Raw genomic sequence first — 18,513 nt, 5'->3', positions numbered from 1 at the left:
GCCCACTGGCCCCTGCACTTCCCGTGGGGAAGTCCTGGCTTCAGGAAGTGGGTTTCCTGCAAGCTCAGCTGGAGCTAGTACCCGTGGGAGGAAGCACAAAGCTGAGAGCCTACAGAGCGCTGGGAAGGGCTGTGGTGACCTCCAGTTGTGACCAGAGGTGACCAGAGCTGTGCCTGGAAGGCTGCCTCTGATGACAGAGGGACAAACTCTGCCCCCCACAAGCCAGAAACCTGGGAGGCAGGCTGTAGATCCATTCCTTACTAGCTAGGAGTACTTGGACAATTTACTGAACCTCCTGGTCCTCGGTTTCTTTCTTCATCTGCGGAGAGGATGGTAAAAGTACCTATCGCGGGTTGTGAGGATTAAGTGAGTTAAAGCATTGGAAATATCCCTAGCACATCAAAAGCACTCCCAGAGCTTAGCCATTATGACTGTCTAGCTGTGCAGTTTTGGAAAAGTCACTTTCCCTTCTCTAACCAAAGGGGGTTGTATCAGATGCTCCTTTGGGCCACTTCTAACTCTAATCTGTCACTTCAGTTAATCTCCGCAGTGCAGGAAGGGAAGAGGGCACTGCACTGGACAAAGTCCGGGAACACAGACGGGCGGTGTGCGGCAGAGGGAGTGGGAGCACGCAGCTAGCTGGCTTAGGGTGGGGACGAGATCAGAGGTAAAAGACCAAAGACTGCCTGTCCCCAGGCTCCTCTGCTGACCAACTCATAACTCCGTTCTTCCAGGGGAGTTTGCTCCCGAGCCGGGCTGATTGTGTGTCTGCAGAGAACCCTGGTGCTGAAACCCTCAGGACCCCTGGGAGGAGAAACGGCTGCCACACCAAAGAACAAGGGCCAGAGGGGGATTTGAGCTGGAACCTACAAAGGCTTCAGAAGGCATTTGACGCCTCACTGGAATACCCATCATTTCACATGTCCCCAGTCCCCACTTCTCCCCCTCCGCTCCTATGACACTGCTGGTCCAGCATGCGTGCTACATACTGGTGGGAATCTGTCCATAGCAATAATCCAAACCATATTTTCCAACCTGTCACTTCTCTGCTTAAAACCTTCCAAGTGTTCCCAGAGGCTGGGCAAGGTTAGCTCACGCCTGTAATCCCAACACTTTGGAAGGCCAAGGTGGGAGGATGGCTTGGGGCCAGAAGTTCGAGACCAGCCTGGGCAACATAGCGAGACCCCATCTCTAAAAAAAAAAAAAAAAGAAAAGAAAAACTTAAAAATTAGCTGCGTGTGGTGGTGCGTGTCTGTAGTCCCAGCTACTTGGGAGGCTGTGGGAGGATCTCTTGAGCCTGGGAGGTGGAGGCTGCAGTGAGCTAAGATTGCACCACCGCACTCCAGCCTGGGCAATAGAGCAAGACCCTGTCTCAAAACGAAATGTCCCTAGAGCCTCAAGGGGAAGTTCAAACCACTTCTGGCATTGACAGCTCCCCTCCGATCTTATCTCAGTGTCCCCATCAGCCACTGCTCTGAGCTAAGCATCCCCCCAGCAGCCACCCCATCACTCAGCATTCCTCTTCTCCACCTCTCCAAGACCCAGCCCTCCTTTATCACGGCCACTGCTTTGAACTCACGGGACGCTCCTCCGTGCGTTCCAAGGTAGCCCTTCGCGCTCAGTGCCACATCCCCTTATTCATTCATGCCAGCTCAGTCGCTGCCACTGGCCTTCTACCTCCAGGAAGGCATGAGGAATGCTGTATCCTTCCGTATTCCTGCTGTGCCCAGAAGCCCTAAGTTGCGCCGTGAATGGGCCCCGCCATGGGCTGCACTGGACACTAGGTGGCGCCAAAGAGACTACCCCGTTTCTTACCAGCGCCCCCGGGGCTCATGGATTCCCGAGCCAGCCAGACGCCTTGATCTTTTCTATAAAAATAAAGACCTTTCTCAGGCAGCCTCAGTGCCTGGGTGGCTACCCAGGCAAAAGGTGAGACAATGATATCATGGTGTAAATTATATCTACAGGTGCCTGAGGAGGCAACACAAACACCTGCGCCAAGATTCCTTCCACAAAGAGCCGGAGAGCACAAAGCTGCCGGCAGGGACCAGCCAGGCACCCTGGGAAGCCCAGCTTTGATCTTCTCTGAAAAGAGAGCTGAGGCTGCCCCCTCCGCAGCATCCTCTGGGACTAGCACTAGGGGTAGTGGGTGAATCATGCCCAAAATCCTAGGCTGGCAGGGAGGACCACTGTCCCCTGCCTCAACTCAAGTGCACCCCCAGGACAGCTCACCTGGCACTGGCCACATGCCTTCATTTGTTTTTGTGTTTTTGTTTTTTCAAGCGACAGGTCCTCTCTCTCTCCCAGGCTGGAATGCAGTGGCATGATCACAGCTTAAGGCAGCCTCGGCCTCCTGAGCTCAAGCGCTCCTCAGGCCTCCCCAGTACCTGGGGCTAAAGCCTGAGCCACCCTGCCCTTTTTCCCCCCTCCAAATCAATCACCAATGAAGCCAGCAGAGTCTCCCAGGAAAGAAGTGGAAGGTGTCGGTAGATCAACCTGGCCCCGGGGGCCCAACCCTTGGTGGGCGGCCGGTCCTCAGGGTCAGAGGTTGTCTCACCAGCTTGGCTGGATGGGTCTCCTGGTCTTCCTCCTTTCCCTCTGTGTGGCGCCCTCCACCATCCCCTTCAAAGCTTCCAGTGACAACCTCATTCCCTCCATAGCACAAGGGTCCTCCTGTAAAACGGGCATCTTTACAAAAAGGTTAAGGAACGACACGACTCACAACCTAAAAGAGGCAAGGCCCTTCCATGGGAAATGTCAGGTGCAGGCAACTGGCAGGGGTGGGATTTGAGGGAGGGAAAATAAGAAGAAACATATGTTTCATAAATAAAGATCCTCCACCCAGTGGTGAGAGCAGGTCATACCCAGGGCTGGCGGTAGGAAAAAGAAGGAAGGGATGTCTACTTTATTTTGTCCATATTCATACATTTATAGAGCTAATATGTCAAAAACTTTACACAGTGACACCATTAGCCCCTGGCCCACCCCTCTCCTTCCCACTTCTGTGTTCGACCCTACTTAGACCCTGGCACACAAAGGTTGATCAAAGGCAGTGGCCACCTCAGACTAACTAGTGCAATGCCAAGTCCTGCAGGGGAGAGGCCTGGCAAGGTGAGGGTGAGTCTCCCACAGTCCAACACAGGTCCCAGACCTTGGCCCACCCAGCAAGGACAAAGGGGCCTCAGGTCTCCAAACTTAGCTCATGTAAGAGCAACTGCCCACCATTGTCCCTGCCATGCCAACTTATATAGGCATGACCCTGGCCCAGCAATGAGGCAGGCTGAGGGCATGGCGGGCTCAGGCCCTAGAGCTGAGGGTGGCAGTGTAGCGCTGACGGGCATGCTTCTCACAGTACAGCTCGTCACCCACCCAGAAGTGCCCGCGCATCTTCAGGTTCAGCCCACAGTCGGCACAGGTGTAGCAGCCGGGGTGGCGGTACCGGCCCTCCTGGATGCGCACAGCCTGGTTCCTGCAGGGGAGGGAGAGGCTTTAGCTCAGAGCCACAGCACCAAGCAGGAGGCCACCATGCCCAGGGGGCCTGGTCCCCACTGTAGCGCCAGGACCTGGGTAGAGCCCAAAGCCTTCTCAGAGACTAGACTCTCTTTTTTTTTTTTTTTTTTTTTTTGAGATGGAGTTTTGCTCTTGTTGCCCAGGCTGGAGTGCAATGGCGTGATCTCAGCTCACAGCAACCTCTACCTCCCGGGTTCAAGCGATTCTCCTGCATCAGCCTCCTGAGTAGCTGGGATTACAGGCATGTGCCACCACACCTGGCTAATTTTTTGTATTTTTAGTAGAGACAGGTTTCACCGTGTTAGCCAGGATGGTCTTGCCCTCCCGACCTCAGGTAATCCACCCTCCTTGGCTTCCCAGAGTGCTGGGATTACAGGCGTGAGCCACCGCACCCGGCCTGAGACTTGATTCTTGAAGCTGCACACAGGAATCTCACTTTGACAAATCCCCTAACACACACAAACCCCCACCACCGCTGCCACTGCTGGGACCCCTAATTAAAAATAATAATAATAAATAAGTCAGCCAGGCACAGTAGCTCACGCCTGTAATCCATGCCTAGGATCCCAGGTGGGCAGATCACTTAAGGCCAGGAGTTTGAAACCAAACTGGGCAACATAGCAAGACTCCATCTCTACAAAAAATTTAAAAATTAGCCAGGTATGGTGGCACACGCCTGTAATCCCAGCTACTCAGGAGGCTGAGATGGGAGGATCATTTGAGCCCAGGAGTTTGGGGCTGCAGTGAGCCATGACGGCACCACTGTGCTCCAGCCTGAGCAACAGAGTGAAACTCTATTAAAAATATTAAATTTTTTTTAAAAAGCTGTTCCTCTCACACAAAGACTGTAAGTCCGTCCCACATTGCCTGGATTTTTAACAGAGCAGTGATTCTCAGTGTGGTCCTGGGTCCCACAGCCAGCAGCATCCGCATCACTGGGGAATTTGTGAGAAATGCACATTCTCAGGCCTGCTGGCCTCCTGGAGAGGAGGCTCTGGGGTGGGGCCCAGCCATCAGCATTTAACAAACCCTCCAAGGGACCCGACGCACACACCTTTGAGAACCAGGATGGAAAACATGCTTTTTCAACACACGTTCCCTATCTCTGCACAACAGGGGGACTGAAGATGCTCCCACTCTGCAGATGAAAACACTAAAGCCCAGAGAGGTTAAGGGATTTGCCTAAAGTCAATCACCTGCCCCTCCCACGCTACACACTTCGAAATTTACCTGAGGGGGGGTTTCAGCAACCTTCCAGAGAATGTGGTTGCATTATAAATGCCACCTAATGAGAAAAATTAGCCCACCTCGGCTGGCCACGGTGGCTCACGCTGTAATCCCAGCACTTTGGGAGGCCGAGGCAGGCGGATCACCTGAGGTCAAGAGTTTGAGACCAGCCTGGCCAACATGGGGAAAACCCGTCTCTACTAAAAATACAAAAATTAGCTGGGAGTGGTGGCGGGCGCCTGTAGTGGGAGGCTGAGACACGAGAATAGCGTGAACCTGGGAGGCAGAGCTTGCAGTGAGCTGAAATTGCACCACTGCACTCCTGCCTGGGAAACAGAATGAGACTCCGTCTCAAAAAAAAAAAAAAAAAAAGAAAAATAAGAAAAATGAGCCCACGTCAGGAAAAATGCAGCCTGCTCTGAAGGGGGAGGAAGGGGAAAGAGCAAGATTTTCCAGGAGGATGTGCTGTACCTCTGGGCAGATCTCCAGAGGCTTTGAAATTATCAAAGAGAAATCAAAAGGGATGGGAAGAGGAGGAGAGGGAGAGGAGACGCAGCCGGAAGCAGCTAGCCCAGGCCCTGTAACTAATGCCCCCAAGGCTGTGCGACACTGCTTCCCCTAGGGTCCCCGACTGGGTGCCCAGTGCTAGCACCTGATGGTCCCGGCTCTTCCTGAAAGCATCCAGTGCCCTGTCCCCCTCCCCACTCCCCTGCCAAGGCTTAGGTCCCCCACCCCCCTCCACACTCACGCGATGCTGGTACTGCACTTCTCACAAGTGTGGAGCTTGGGAGGGGTGGCCAGGGCCCTGGAGGCGGGCAGGGAGGACTGGGGGCTCAGTGAGCTGGGCAAGAAGGCTGGCGTGCCACCTGGGGGCAGGGCAGACAGACACGTGGTGAGAGCCCACCAACCACAGCATCCTCCCAAAGACGCCCTGAGGAGGTGGTCTTGGAAAGCACCCTTATAAGAGGACCCCTAAAGTCACACGGACGGTGGTACCAGGTAAGGAGGAAGGTGATCTTTCCAGATCCATGGCTGAGGCTGGGCAAGGGCATGAAGGAGGCAGGTACAAGGCCTAGTTTGCCCATCTAAGGCCATCTGGGGCCATCTGTGCTCAGTGTGTGACGTGTCAGGTGAAGCAGGTGCTCCCTCTCTGACCCGGTAATGACAGTGTGATTAGATAATAACTGGAGACGGCAACAGGAGCGAAATGCCTCGGTGCGGCTTCCAAAGTGCTTTTCCATGCATTGTCGCATCTGAGCTCTCAAGCCACACGAAGATGAAGCCCAGGGCTATAGGGCAGCTGTCGCCCCTGTCTGCAGCTAAGGACGCTGAGGCTCCCTTGGCAAAGTCACTGCCCTCTCCCTGTGCTGCCTCCTGGGACCTTCTGAGGCCTCAGGGTCAAAACAGACAAGATTTGCTCCAAACCTTCTCACCCCACCCCCTATGCCTCTGCAAATGCCCCTTGGAGCTAAACATCAGCATTAGAACCAGCCACCTGCCAATCTCCAGGTGTGCCTTGTCCATATGGCCTCTTATATTTGCTCCCAAAATGGAAATCTCACCTTCAACCTCACAGTTATTTCTGGAGGCCAATTTCTAGCCTGCATCTCCATACTCCCCACTCCCCTGCTTCCCTTCCATTGCCACCCCAATGGGACTCAGCTGAGCTCCAGGAGCCCACACCAGCCACTGGGAAGGAGAGCCTTGGAGACAGCCAGGCGGGCCAGTGCCCAGGGCCAGGGGCACCATTTCCTGGGAAACCAACTTCTCTCCATTTTAAAATTCAAAGTCATAGATGAATTATGAAGCCTCTCTGGTCACTCTCCTACCTGTCCTGTCATCTCCCTCCCCTTCTCCCCACTGTTCTAAAGGGCATTGGTGCTAAGCGCCTTAAAGGCAGGGGCTGTGGGAATAGGAACTCCCATAGCAGCACTCACTTCCATGGGAGCTGGCCAGGCCCATCTGCCCCAATGAACGGAGCTCCCCAAGGGCAGGAGTGGGGTCATGGCCACCTTCTATCCCCAAACTCTGCACACATCTGGTCCCTCAGATGGGCACAGTCAGTGTCTGTCACATGAATAACGGAACTCTGGCAAGCCTCCGTATGTCTTGCTCGCCTGGCATCGGTATTTAATGGCTTTCCTGGGTTAGGGCACTCCTCAGCCTGGTTCCAGAGGGCCCTCACTGCAGGGGCTTGGCCTCCACTGGCGCCCTTCCATGCTATGAGGCCCCCATTCTCTCACTCCCACACCCCAAAGCCCTCTGGCCGCCAGCCTCCACCTTCCACAGTGCTTCCTGCCAACCTCTTAATGCTGTTTAAGTCTTGATGTTTTTTCTAAGGCCAAAAGGCCAAGTCAAATCCCTCTTCCTCCAAGAAGCCCTCCCTGGAGACCCAGCCCCAGGCCCTGCCACTGCTTTTATCACTCGAATGACACTTTCCCATCCCAGCCGGCTACTGCCCACTACTGTCTGGGGGCAGGCTGGTGACCCTCCCAGACCGTCAGCTCCTTATGGCTGGGGCTTCGCACCCTGCTCGGCTCTGTGCCTAGTTCCGTGGTGAGCACCTCACAGGCACTTAAGAACACTGGTTCACTGACCCATCCAGTCAGGGCCCAGGGTACGGGAGGGAACCTCCTTCCCCTCCCCAGCGTCCCAGGCCCTCACCTCTCTCCTCAGCCTCCAGGGCTTCCTGCAATAGCCGAAAGGAGCTGGACTGTCGGGGGGCCGCCCGTCCCTCGCGATTTTCCTGCAGCATCTTGAAGACTTCCGAGTCCTCGTCCAGGAGGAGGCTTCCCCCTTCCGAGTCCACGCTGTAGGGTGGGAAGCAGCCAGGAATGAGGGTCCCATGCCGGGGCTTAGGCAAGCAAGGGGGTGGAGAGCAGGAGAAGAGAGTGGGGGAGGGGGAGGAATCTGGGAGGGGGAGGAGCCAACTGGGCTTGGGGGACCCCATCCCTCTCGGGGAAGCCCGTCTCCCTCCTGCCCCTCCCAGCCTTCCAAGACCCCACCCGACCCTCCGGGGCCTGCTGGTACCTGGGCCTGGAGGAACGAGGGCCCGGGGAAGGCGGCAGCACCAGCACCGCCGAGTCGCCAGCGCGGCCGAGGCCGGCCTGTGGGGAGGAGGCAGCCGGGGAGGAGTCAGGGCCAGAGCCTTTGGCCAACACACCCAGGAGGGCCTAGCCCGGCTGTTCCCAGGCCCGACACCAGGGGGCCCCCGGCCCTCGCCAACCAGCGGACCCCTGCCCCTTCCCTTGGAGCCAAGGTGTCGGGGCTCCCAGCCCTCGCCGACCAGCGGACCCCCTGCCCCTTCCCTCGGAGCCAGGGTGCAGAGACTGCCAGGGTCCAGAGTGGGAGGGAGGCATGCAGGTTCTGCCGGGGACCGGGCAGCAGGAAGGCAGCATGTGACAGCTAAGCAGAGTCCCCTGTCACGCACGCTATTATCTGTGTGCAAAGACATTGCACACTGGGGCCTGGCTCCGATCCCACGGAACCAGCAGAGACGAAGCATGCTGCCCTTTTGCACTGAGGAGATGGAAACATAAAGGGATGAAGCAAGGGGTCGAGGTCCCCTGGGAGCCAGGGCCGGCCAGGGCAGAGGCCCTCTTCCCAAGGAGAGCTGGTTCCTCTCCTCAGAGGCGGGAGTCTGGGCTGACCAGCCTGTCCCTACTCTGCTGGGAGGTCTGGGCCCGCCCCATGGAGCTTTGGGGAGCCGAGCCCTCCCTGGGCCACACTCAGGCAGCCGTGCCCATCTCCAGGTGTGCCGTGTCCATCTGGGGCTCTTAAATTTGCTCCCAACATGGAAATCTGGCCTTCAACCTCACAATTGTTCCTGGAGGCCAATTTCCAGCCTGCATCTCCGTACTCCCCACTCCCTTGCTCCCTTTCCATTGCCACCCCAATGGGACTCAACTGAGCTCCAGGAGCCCGCACCGGCCACTGGGAAGGAGAGCCTTGGAGACAGACAGGTGGGCCGATGCCCAGGGCCAGGGGCAGCATTTCCTGGGAAACCAACTTCTCTCCATTTTAAAATTCAAAGTCATGGATGAATTATGAAGCCAGATGGAAAATTGCACAAATCCTTAAGCTAAAGCAAAAACTTCTGGATCTTAAGAAAACAGCCCTAGACCCTAACCCCACCAGGCTGCTACCAGCAGTTCACCTCACATCCCTCTGCTCTCAGGGTTCTCCAGTAAAACGTTTTATAGGTAAGGAGACTGCAGGTCAGAAGGGCAAAGTGGCTGGTCCAAGCCACCTGAAGCATCAGAGGCAGGGCTGGGAGTCCACACCCGGGCTGCAGGGCAACTGCCTGGGGCTGTGCGGTCACCTGAAGGACCTAGAGATAGTTTCCACAGGAATTCAAGAGCCACATCACGTCTCCAGACAGACCACCATGGGCCCTGCCTAGGGCAGCGGCCCGGGATCCCTTCATGAGGCAAGTCCTCATTCCCAGCCAGAGGGAGAGGGGCTTTTTTCACTTCGCCTCTGCTCACCAAGCCATGTGCCTACCAGCAGGGGGAACCTGTAATTTCCAGAGGCACCATAAGGGAGTCCTAGGCCTCCAGCTCTCTGCAGTCTTGGCCATGTCAGGAGGCCACAAGGACACAGCACCCCTGCTTCTGCAGCTCACAGCATTCCTCTCACACACTCCCACCAGACTGCCCGGCCCAGAAAAGGAGACCAGCTCCCCGACTGGGAGAGACAATGCCTTTCTCTCCCTCCCTTCCTCCCAGGCAGTTAGGGGTTAGGGACCCTTGCCTTCACAGAAGAGACCTTTTATCTCCAAATCCAGGAAAGCTGCTCCCCCCCTTCACCTGCCCATCACGAGCTTGTCTGTAGCCAACACCTCTCAAAATGTGTGCTGGGGAACGCAAGGATGTTCCTGGGGGTGGGGCAGGGCAGGGGGTCAGGGGTAGAAATCCAGGAGAAATTCTGCTGTTCAACAAGTTTAGGATATAAAGAAAAATTAAGTGGGTTTCTTTCTCATGGGACTTCTTAGAGCCTTTAAGACTCTCAAGTGTAAGCGACTTTTTTTTAAAGAGATGGGGGTTTCACTATGTTGCCCAAACTGGTCTCGACTCCTGGGCTCAAGCAATCCTCCCGCCCCAGCCTCCCGAGTAGCTGGGACTCCAGGCACGTGTCACAGCACCCAGCTACGCAGTGATTCTCAAAAGGCACCCGTGGGACCACAGCCTCATTTGTAGACTAGAACGTCAGCTCCACAGGGTCAGAGGTGTCACTCTGTTTTTCTACGAATGCATCCCCAGAGCCCAGATGAGTGTCTGACATGAAGCAGCTGCTCAACAAATATTTGCCGAAGGAATGAGCAGTCATCAAGGTCAGAGAAGGGAACTCAGAGCGTCTTCTAGTCTGACCTAAGGCCCAGGAAGAGGAAGGGGGCCTGGTCCAAGTCGTCATGGCAGAGGTGAGACCGACCCAGGTGGGTCTCCCCACACCCAGCTCTGGGCTCGTGACCCGCAGGCCCCATGCCCAACTCAGCGGGTATAGGCTGGAGCCTGGGAAGTTGCATTTCCAACAAGTTCTCAGGTGTTGCCGCTGGTTTGGGAGCCATGCCTCTGTACCTCCCACACCCTTCATTTTCCTGGACAGGGGTCAACACGACGGCAAAGCTCAGGAAGGCTTGCCCTTGAGCACGTGGTCCTGCTGAGACCACAGCCCACCAGAGGCATCGCGGAACAGAGCCAGGACTGACACTGACCAGCCCTCTTGAAACAAGCTCATTCCCGGCTTATCTCAGAAAAAAGCTTCCCCCTAAAAAATCCCCCAGCACCAGTACACCAGCCCTCACCTGGACCACTGTTTCTCCATCTCCCAGCGTGTTGCGCCTCCTGCTCATCCTTCCCTAAACCCTCTCACCACCACCTCTAATGTCCAGCAATACTCCTCACACAGCCTTCCTTCCCCCCTCCCCTCCCAGAACGCCTCCTGCTTTTGTAATTAATACCACACTGCTTAGTGCCTAATTGCTCCAAAACTGTTTTGCAAGTTTGCCTTATCTCCACAACTACATCTTCAATTCCTTAACAAGGGGACCCATGGCATATATCTCTATGGCCACAATGCCAGGCTGGCCCCTGGGTGGGCACGCAGCGGGTCACTAGGGAGCGCCTCTTTGGAAGGCCCCCAGAAAGATCCTGCTCCTTCCTCCTCCAGAGCCTCCGGGTTCTAGTGCCCTCCCTGGCCACCCCCAAAGGCTCTGCTTTCTGGAATGCAGAATCAACCCGAAGGTAGGGCTCAGCAGCTGGGCCATATCCCCATCACCCCAAAGACTGGACGTGCCCCCCACGCCAGTCCCCAGCAGCTGCGGCCGAGGGCTGTTGGCTGCCCCACTCCCTCACCATCCCCCACCGTTGAAGAGGATAAATACCAGCCAGGAAGGGGGTTAGGCTGTCACCAGGGGCAACTGGGACCTGGCTGAAAGAGAGTCCAGGGGAGCTGGGGAGGGGGCGGGTAGGGGGAGGAGGAGAAAGAACAAGCCAAGAGCAGCTCGAGGCAGAACCGCAGTCCCACTGGGGCATCTCTGGGCTGAGTCAGAGGAGGAAAGGAGGGTGTGGGTGGGAGTCGGGCAGACCTCGGTCTTGGAATGGGGAGGAATGTGTTCGAGAGATGCAGCCAGAGCCGAAAGGGAATCATCCCAACAACAGCAGCGAAACTATTTCAGCCGCAGCCCAAGAGAAACATACTGGGCAGGGAGGAAGTCAGCAGGATGGGAGGGGAGGGGGATGAGGGGAGGGAGATGAGGGGACGGGGATGAGGGGAGGGGTGCAGGAGATGGACGGGCTACTGGGCACTGCTGGGCAGGTCTTGGGCACAGCACAGGTGGCCCACGACCAGAAGGATGGCCTCCCTGGCTGAGGAGCAGAGCATGCCTGTGGCCAGGAGAAGGAGGCCCTGGCTGCCCAGGTGGGCCTGGCCACCTGCTGTCCCGGGGCACTGGCAACCCACAGGAACGGTAGGTGCTTCTGTTCCTCCAGCCTGTCCTCCCCCAGGGAGCCTCACCTGTCGGCTTCCGGGGCGGCCTGAGTAGGACAGGCGGTCAGCAGCGGGGAGGCCCGGGGAACACGCCAGACTCTGGAAACTGAAAGTGGGAAAGGGACAGTGTGTGCCGGGGCCACCCCCAGCCTGCCCAGGGAGGATGCTGCCCCAGGCTCCCGAACAGAGCTCCTGAGACTCAGAGGAGCCAGCCTGGAGCTGGCAGCCCAGGCGACCAGGGTATCCACTCACAGGCACGCTCACCTGCGACTGATGGCCGCCTCTCCAGTGAGGGGGCTGCTGGAGGGTGGTGGTGAGAAGGGGCTGCCGGCCCTCGGGCTGAGGGAGGTTGGGCTGGAGTAGGAGGACCTTAGGGAGGACTGACTCTCAGTGTATGTCCTCACGGAGCCCTGTGGAGAGAGTGGCCGTGTCAGGAAAGGCAGGGCTGCCCCGCCAAGGCCGCCCTGCCCTCGGGCCTCACTTTCATGCACCAGTGATCAGGGTGCCGAGGCTGTCAGGGGAGGGCACCAGCTTACCTGGAAGCGAGTTGCCAGCACTTCCAAGGAGCTGTCCCCATTGGTCTGCCCTGGAGACGCAGCCTGAGACCTGAGGAGGCAACAGAAGGAGGGAATGTCACAGGGGCCCTGCATCCCGCAACCCCCAAAAGAGGCCAAAACTGTTCCCAGATCTAGTTCTCAACACCAGTAAAAGCTACAGAAAATTTGGACATCCGGTTGCCAACTTTTAACTTTGTCAAACTCAAGACAAACAACTATCATCAATGACAACCATGGTTCCTTAAAAGAAAGGACAGTTGGCCAGGCACAGTGGCCCACGCCTATCATCCCAACACTTTGGGAAGCCAAGGCAGGAGGATCACTGGAGCCCAGGAGTTCAAGACCAGCCTGGACAACATAGGAAGACCTCATGACTACTAAAATTTTTTTTTAAGTAGCTGCACATGGTGATGCATGCCTGTAGTCCCAGCTACTTGGGAGGTTGAGGTGGGAGGATCACTTGAGCCCAGGAGGCGGAAGTTGTAGTGAGCCATGATTGCGCCACTGCACTCCAGTCTGGGCAACACAGCGAGACTCTGTCTCAAAAAAACACCAAGGCCGGGCACAGTGGCTCACGCCTGTAATCCCAGCACTTTGGGAGGCCAAGGAGGGTGGATCTCTTGAAGTCAGGAGTTCAAGACCAGCCTGGTCATCAACAAGGTGAAATCCCATCTCTAATTAAAAAAAAAAAAAAAAAAATTTAGCCAGGCCATAGTGACGCATGCCTGTAATCCCAGCTACTTGGGAGGCTGAGGCAGGAGAACTGCTTGACCCAGGGAGGCAGAGGTTACAGTGAGCCAAAATTGTACCACTGCACTCCAGGCTGGGCGACAGAGTGAGACTCCATCTCAAACAACAGTAACAACAAGAAAACCCACTCCAAAAAAAGAAAGGATAGTTTGGTCCTAAAAAGTAGAACATACATAACTTCATCAGAAAGTTCAAACATTCAGTTTTATTAGAGAGTCCTCACATTATCCTGCCCTTTTTTTTTTTTTTTTTTTCTTTTTTCTATTTTGCCTGGACTTTGTCACTGATGTCACTCAGCCTCGGGTTTGTAGATTGATTTGGGGGACTATTACTGATTTTTTGTTTTTCTGTTTTTTTGTTTTTTTGAGATGGAGTCTCCCTCTGTCACCCAGGCTGGAGCACAGTGACACAATCTCGGCTTACTGCAACCTCCGCCTCCCGGGTTCAAGCAATTCTGCCTGCCTCAGCCCCCCAAGTAGCTGGGATTACAGGTGCCCGCTAGCATGCCCGGCTAATTTTTGTATTTTTAGTAGAGACGGGGTTTCGCTGTATTGGCCAGGCTGGTCTTGAACTCCTGACCTCAGGTGATCTGCCCGCCTCGGCCTCCCAAAATGCTGAAATTACAGGTGTGAGCCACTGCGCCCGGCCTGATTACTGATTACATAGAAATAATCCTTTATATTTTAACCCATGGAGAAACTGAAGCCCAGAGAGGGAAAGTGAGCTGCCTCAAGTTCTAGAGCCCACGGTGACTGGGCCAGCTGCGCACCCTGCCCACTGGAGGCCAGGGTGCCTTTGAGCACGTCACTCCTGATCCCTTTCTCAGGGGTCTCCCCAGTTAAACAAAGGGCAAGACCCACCTGCCTCCTTCCAGACAAGTAAGCCCAGTTCCCCACCAGCGAGAGGGGCTCCCCTCCCAGCTCCCTGGGTACCCTCTTCCAAAGTGGAACCCAGCTGGAGCCCTGAATGGGAGGTAACTGAAGTCTGGGCTGAGGGACAGCCTGCCTCGTCCCATCCTGCCACGTATTCCTGGCCATGAGGCTGCTTCTAGAGACGTAGGGCAACAGCACCCTCAGCTTCCTGGGACAGCCATGGGATCAGGGTGAGGGGAGCTCAGGCTCTGGCTCCAGCCTGGAGCCCTGCTTCCTGCCCCAGGGCTTCTGAATACCAGAGAGGTCACCTGGGAGGCTAGGAGGCGGGAGATGGGGGCAGGCGGGGGGTGGGTGCGCGTCAGCAAAAGTTAGGAGACTGGGCAGGGCACGGTATAATACCTGCAATCCCAGCACTTTGGGAGGCCGAGGCAGGTGGATCACGAGGTCAGGAGATAGAGACCATCCTGGCCAACGTGGTGAAACCCCATCTCTACCAAAAATACAAAAATTAGCTGGGCATGGTGGCACGCGCCTGTAGTCCCAGGTACTCAGGAGGCTGAGGCAGGAGAATCTCTTGAACCCGGGAGGCGGAGGTGGCAGTGAGCCGAGATCACGCCACTGTACTCCAGCCTGGCAACAGAATGAGACTCTGTCTCAAAAAAAAAAAAAAAAAAATTAAGAGACTGGAGTCTGGGCTTGCCTGCTGCAGAACCAGAGACATGACTTATAGCCCAGGCCTACCTCCCCCAAGCCCTGGTCCCTCCAGAGAACCCCAGAGGAAGAGACAGTCCGAAGCTCCCGCCCTTCCGCCGCCAGACCCTCAGCCTCCTGTAGCTTTCTGCCCCATTCCCAGATGCCATGAGGTGCTCTCTACCCTCCTTCTTGGGGTCCCACTCTTGCAAACACCCAGGGACCTGAATGACATGAAGGGAGCCAGTTTCTGCCACACCACAGGGCAGGGCAGTTGGAGAAGGAGGGGCTTGGTAGGGCTGAAGAGAGCAGGACAATGTGGGGGTGGCCAGGATGCAAGAGGCATCTGACTCAGGTTCCAGGCCCGTGCAGAGGGCTCTCTTGGCTCGGGGATCTCCTGGCATTCCCGATCTGTGACTCACTACAATGCCCCACCCCAGGGAGCCACCTGTTCCCCCTATAGCTTGGCCTCCAGGCCCCACCCTGGCCCCACCTTGGCTTATAGGCTCAAAACCCTAGGAGTAAGGCCTAGGATCAGGTATCTGCCATCACCAGCAGGGCCCAGAGCAGTGATGGGGAGGAACAGACAGGCTCTATGAGGAATGAGCCCCCCAAGTCCTCACTTCCAGCTGGGAACTAAACAAAGGCCATGCCCTGTTGGAGGCAGGAGTCCTGGGGATGCAGCCTTGGGCATACCTTTCCCAGAAGTTTCCCCTCTTCAACCCACTTCATGCCCACGCCCTGTGCCCTGCACACTCTTGGGAACCAGTCAAGCCCGGGCTTCAAGGTGACTGGTGCCAGCTCGCCCTGCCCAGCCTGTGACTGCATGCCCAGCCTGGCGCCCACCTTTACCCAACCAGGCATGGGAACACCCCTCAGCCCACCCTGCTGCAGGAAGCAGAGCCCAGGACCTTCTCACCGAGGTGTGGAGAGGGCCCAAGAAGGCCGCTTTAGGGCTGAGCTCCAGCCCATGGGCAGGAGCAAGGGCTGCTCCGTGCGTGGGGTGGTGGGGGAGGGGGAACGCCACAGGCTCTGCAGAGCGGTAGGCCCTACCGGTTCAGCTGCAGCCGCAGAGGCGAGGGGCTCTGGCGGATCTTGCTCTGGGCCTCGGCATGCAGCATGCCCTCCGCGCTTTCCCCGTTGATGGCCACGATTATGTCTCCAGGCCGGAGGTCGGCGTCCTTGGCTTTGCCCCGCTCGGCCACCTGTAGGGATGAGGAGCTGGCATGCTCAGACCGTGGCCCACCTGGGGAAGGGATTTCCCACTCTGCTACCCAAGAAACAGAGGCTGCCTTGACCCAGGCTGGCCTACACCCTCCTGCACGTCCCTCTGCCTGCTCATGACACCCAGCTGATCAGCCATCCCCTCCAGGAGTGCAGGCGGCAGCCCCCGCCCCACACTGGCATTCTAATGGGCCTCCCAAAGAATGTGCAGTGGCAGAATTTCAGGAACTGTGCTTGGAAATGCTTTTGGATAGACAGCCTTGCCCGTGCAAATCACACCTTGCAGGTGGCTGCCTGCACAGCCCTCCTGCGAACATTCCCAGCCCGGGCCCAGGTCAAGAGGAGACTGCCAAGAACTCGGGGGCTCTTGTTCTAGTAATCACCCAAAATGGCTGCCTGCAGGTGTGGGGATAGCAACTGGGGAGGCAAGAGCAGGCCCTGTCCTGGGCCCAGCTCCCTTTCACTCCCAAGGTCTGTTCCTGAAGTGGCCACCACATCCCCGTGGCAAAGGGCCACGGCTCCCTTACAGCCAGCACGCCAGGCAGCAGCGGATCCCGGGCTCCGAACAGAAAAAGCAAGCCATCTGTGCAGAGTGGGGTGAACAGGGCTGACCTCGCTTCTGGTGGGACCTCCTCATCTCTTTGAGCCACCATCCTTACCTTGGTCACCATGATGGGCGTGTGGAAATCCCTGCCCCCTGTGATACGGAAGCCCCAGGGCGCCGGCCCGGCCACATCCACCGTCAGCGCCATACCTGAGGAAGAGAGGACCAGGAGGTGAAGTCCATGCCCCTACCCGGCCCTGGGGGCGCTGTAAGGCAGCAGGAGAGGAGCCAAAGGGAGAAGGAGAGGGTACCACAGCTCCCGGAGCAGCTACTCAGGGGCTTTGGGGTGGGTAGAGGAAGTGGCTAACTCCCTCCCTCACCCCGGTTTCACTTCCCCCCACCCTGGGAAGCCATGCTTCTGAGTTCTCCCTTCCTTAGTCTTCAGCCCAGGAAGCGACTCCCAGGAGGGGGCTGCCCAGGCTGCCAGGCAGGGGGCTTGCTGGAGCATAGTGGGCAGGGGCTGGCAAGTGGAGGGGATGCTAGCACCCCCTCGGTCTCCCCTCCTCCACCATCAGGGCTCACAGTCCAACTAGCGCTTGCTTCCTGTCCCCAAAACGCACAGCACACGGTACTTCCTCTCCACTCTGGGGGAGGGCTGGTGAGTGGCCTAGGGAGAGCAGGGCTCAGGAAGCAGGAGTGACGGGTCAAGGAACAGGCTGGCACCAGTACGGACTGTGTAAGTCACTGGCCAGGTGAAGGACTGGTGGGGTGAGGCCGGGTCTTCACATGGGCCTCCTAGCTGCCCACTTCGTTCTTGGCAAAGTGGATCACACGGGCAAGACCGGGCTCCCCACCTCCCCCAGGGGCCGGCTGCCAGGGTGAGGAGGCCAGGGTTCATCTGTCAAGCTGGGCACACCCACCCTCAGATTCCTGATGCTGCCCGACAGACAGCCGGGTGACAGGCCTCCCATCCACAGCCCCTCTGCTGGGCAAGGAAGTGCCCTTGCAGACAGACCCCTATGGGATTTCCTGAGCCTCTAGCTCTGGAGCCAGGAGCCAACCCAGGCAGGAAGCCGCGGTGCCAGGCTGGGCACCACCCTGCCCAGCACCCATCCTGGGGCTGCCTGGGGAACGCAAGTGCTGCGGGAATCTATCAAAAGCACCAGCGGTCTGTCCGCTCCATCCCCGGCTGCCTTCCCCTTGGGCCCAGGCCTAGCCTCTGTCCCCAGCACTGCCCCCACCCCAGTCCCCGAGGCCGGCGCTGGCGGCTCGCGGCCGCCCTGAGATTCCCAGACCTTTGAGCCGGTCAGTGGACTCCGCGCTGCGGGCGCCGCGGGGAGGTGCCCAGCCCGATGGCCCGGCTCTACCAGTTCTGGAGCCTCCTTCGCTCCGAGGGCAAAGTACCCTGCGGGTCGGGGGCTGGAGGAGGAGCGCTCCGGCCGGGGAGAGCGCAGCTCGCGGGGGCGCCCCCGCTGATGCGAGGCTGCAGGGAGCTGGGCCGCGGACGAGGCCAGGGTTCCGCGCCGAGAGGGGCGCGGAGAGGAGCCCGGCGCCGGGGAGGGCTGGCCGCGCGGAGGAGCGCAGGTGGGCGCGCTCACCTGGCTGCCGCTCACCTGTCGGGCTGGGCGCCCAGGCCCGGGAGGGAGGGAAGGCGAGGAGACGCCACCGCTCCCGCTGCCGTCTACCCGACTCTGGGGAGAGCCCGCCCGGGGCTCCCGGACCTGCCTCCGCCCATGTGATCCCGGAGCCGCCCCTGCCGCCGCCCCTAGCCCGGGAAGCCGCCGCCTCCGCGCGGCGAGCCCAGGCGCTGCCACCTGGCCGGAGCCCGCTGGGGGGATGAGGCAGGCTGTCCCCAGGGCCCCCTGCAGGCTGCGGCCGTCCAGCCGGTGGTGCCCGCATCCTCCCCGGAGCGCCCGCAAGCCCCCGACCGCCCGGAGCACAGCGGAGCCGGTCCAGGGACTGCCCCGCGCCCCACTTCGCAGACGACCGAGGGGGCAGCCCCATGAAGCTCTCCCACGCCGGCCGCGCTCTCCCGCCCCGCATCCCCGGGTCCTGGGCAGGGTGGGCTGCCTGGGTGCGTCTGCCGTCCGCCTGGCTCCTCCACCCACTCCAGGCTGGGAGGCTGGGGCAGATGCGGCCTTGACACCCACAA

General features: G+C 58.2%; 1 protein-coding gene across 5 annotated transcripts; it reads right to left on the bottom strand.

Annotated features, from left to right (window-relative positions):
- Window positions 1–2,890: 2,890 nt before the first annotated feature.
- PDLIM2 (PDZ and LIM domain 2) lies at window positions 2,891–18,443 on the bottom strand. 5 transcript variants are annotated; one of them, XM_024251653.3, is made up of 10 exons: window positions 17,657–18,443; window positions 16,477–16,571; window positions 15,647–15,798; window positions 12,261–12,330; window positions 11,989–12,134; window positions 11,752–11,830; window positions 7,768–7,844; window positions 7,402–7,547; window positions 5,486–5,603; window positions 2,891–3,469 (listed from the first exon to the last, which is right to left on the bottom strand). In XM_024251653.3, the coding sequence occupies exons 1-10, from the start codon at window positions 18,402–18,404 to the stop codon at window positions 3,298–3,300; spliced, it is 1,803 nt and encodes a 600-aa protein (XP_024107421.3). In that variant the 5' UTR covers window positions 18,405–18,443; the 3' UTR covers window positions 2,891–3,297. The 5 variants fall into 5 exon arrangements, with proteins under 5 accessions (XP_024107421.3, XP_054417310.2, XP_063582651.1 ...); XM_054561335.2 differs by having other exon boundaries at window positions 17,975–18,052; XM_063726581.1 differs by having other exon boundaries at window positions 17,960–18,048.
- Window positions 18,444–18,513: the final 70 nt, after the last annotated feature.

The sequence above is a fragment of the Pongo abelii genome, chromosome 7, assembly GCF_028885655.2.
Source record: "Pongo abelii isolate AG06213 chromosome 7, NHGRI_mPonAbe1-v2.0_pri, whole genome shotgun sequence".
NCBI lineage: Eukaryota > Metazoa > Chordata > Mammalia > Primates > Hominidae > Pongo > Pongo abelii.
The sequence above is the reverse complement of the archived record's forward strand: the minus strand, read 5'-3'. Positions and strand labels throughout refer to the sequence as shown.

Bases quoted from the DNA above. Each gene is read 5' to 3' on its own strand.
- PDLIM2 (XM_024251653.3), bottom strand. From the start codon at position 18,404: ATGCGGGGCGGGAGAGCGCGGCCGGCGTGGGAGAGCTTCATGGGGCTG. The intron at 16,572-17,656 runs GTCTGGGAATCT...TCTCTTCCTCAG, and splicing joins GTCCACTGACCGGCTCAAAG to GTATGGCGCTGACGGTGGAT. The intron at 11,831-11,988 runs GTGAGCGTGCCT...TCCCACTTTCAG, and splicing joins GAGGCGGCCATCAGTCGCAG to TTTCCAGAGTCTGGCGTGTT.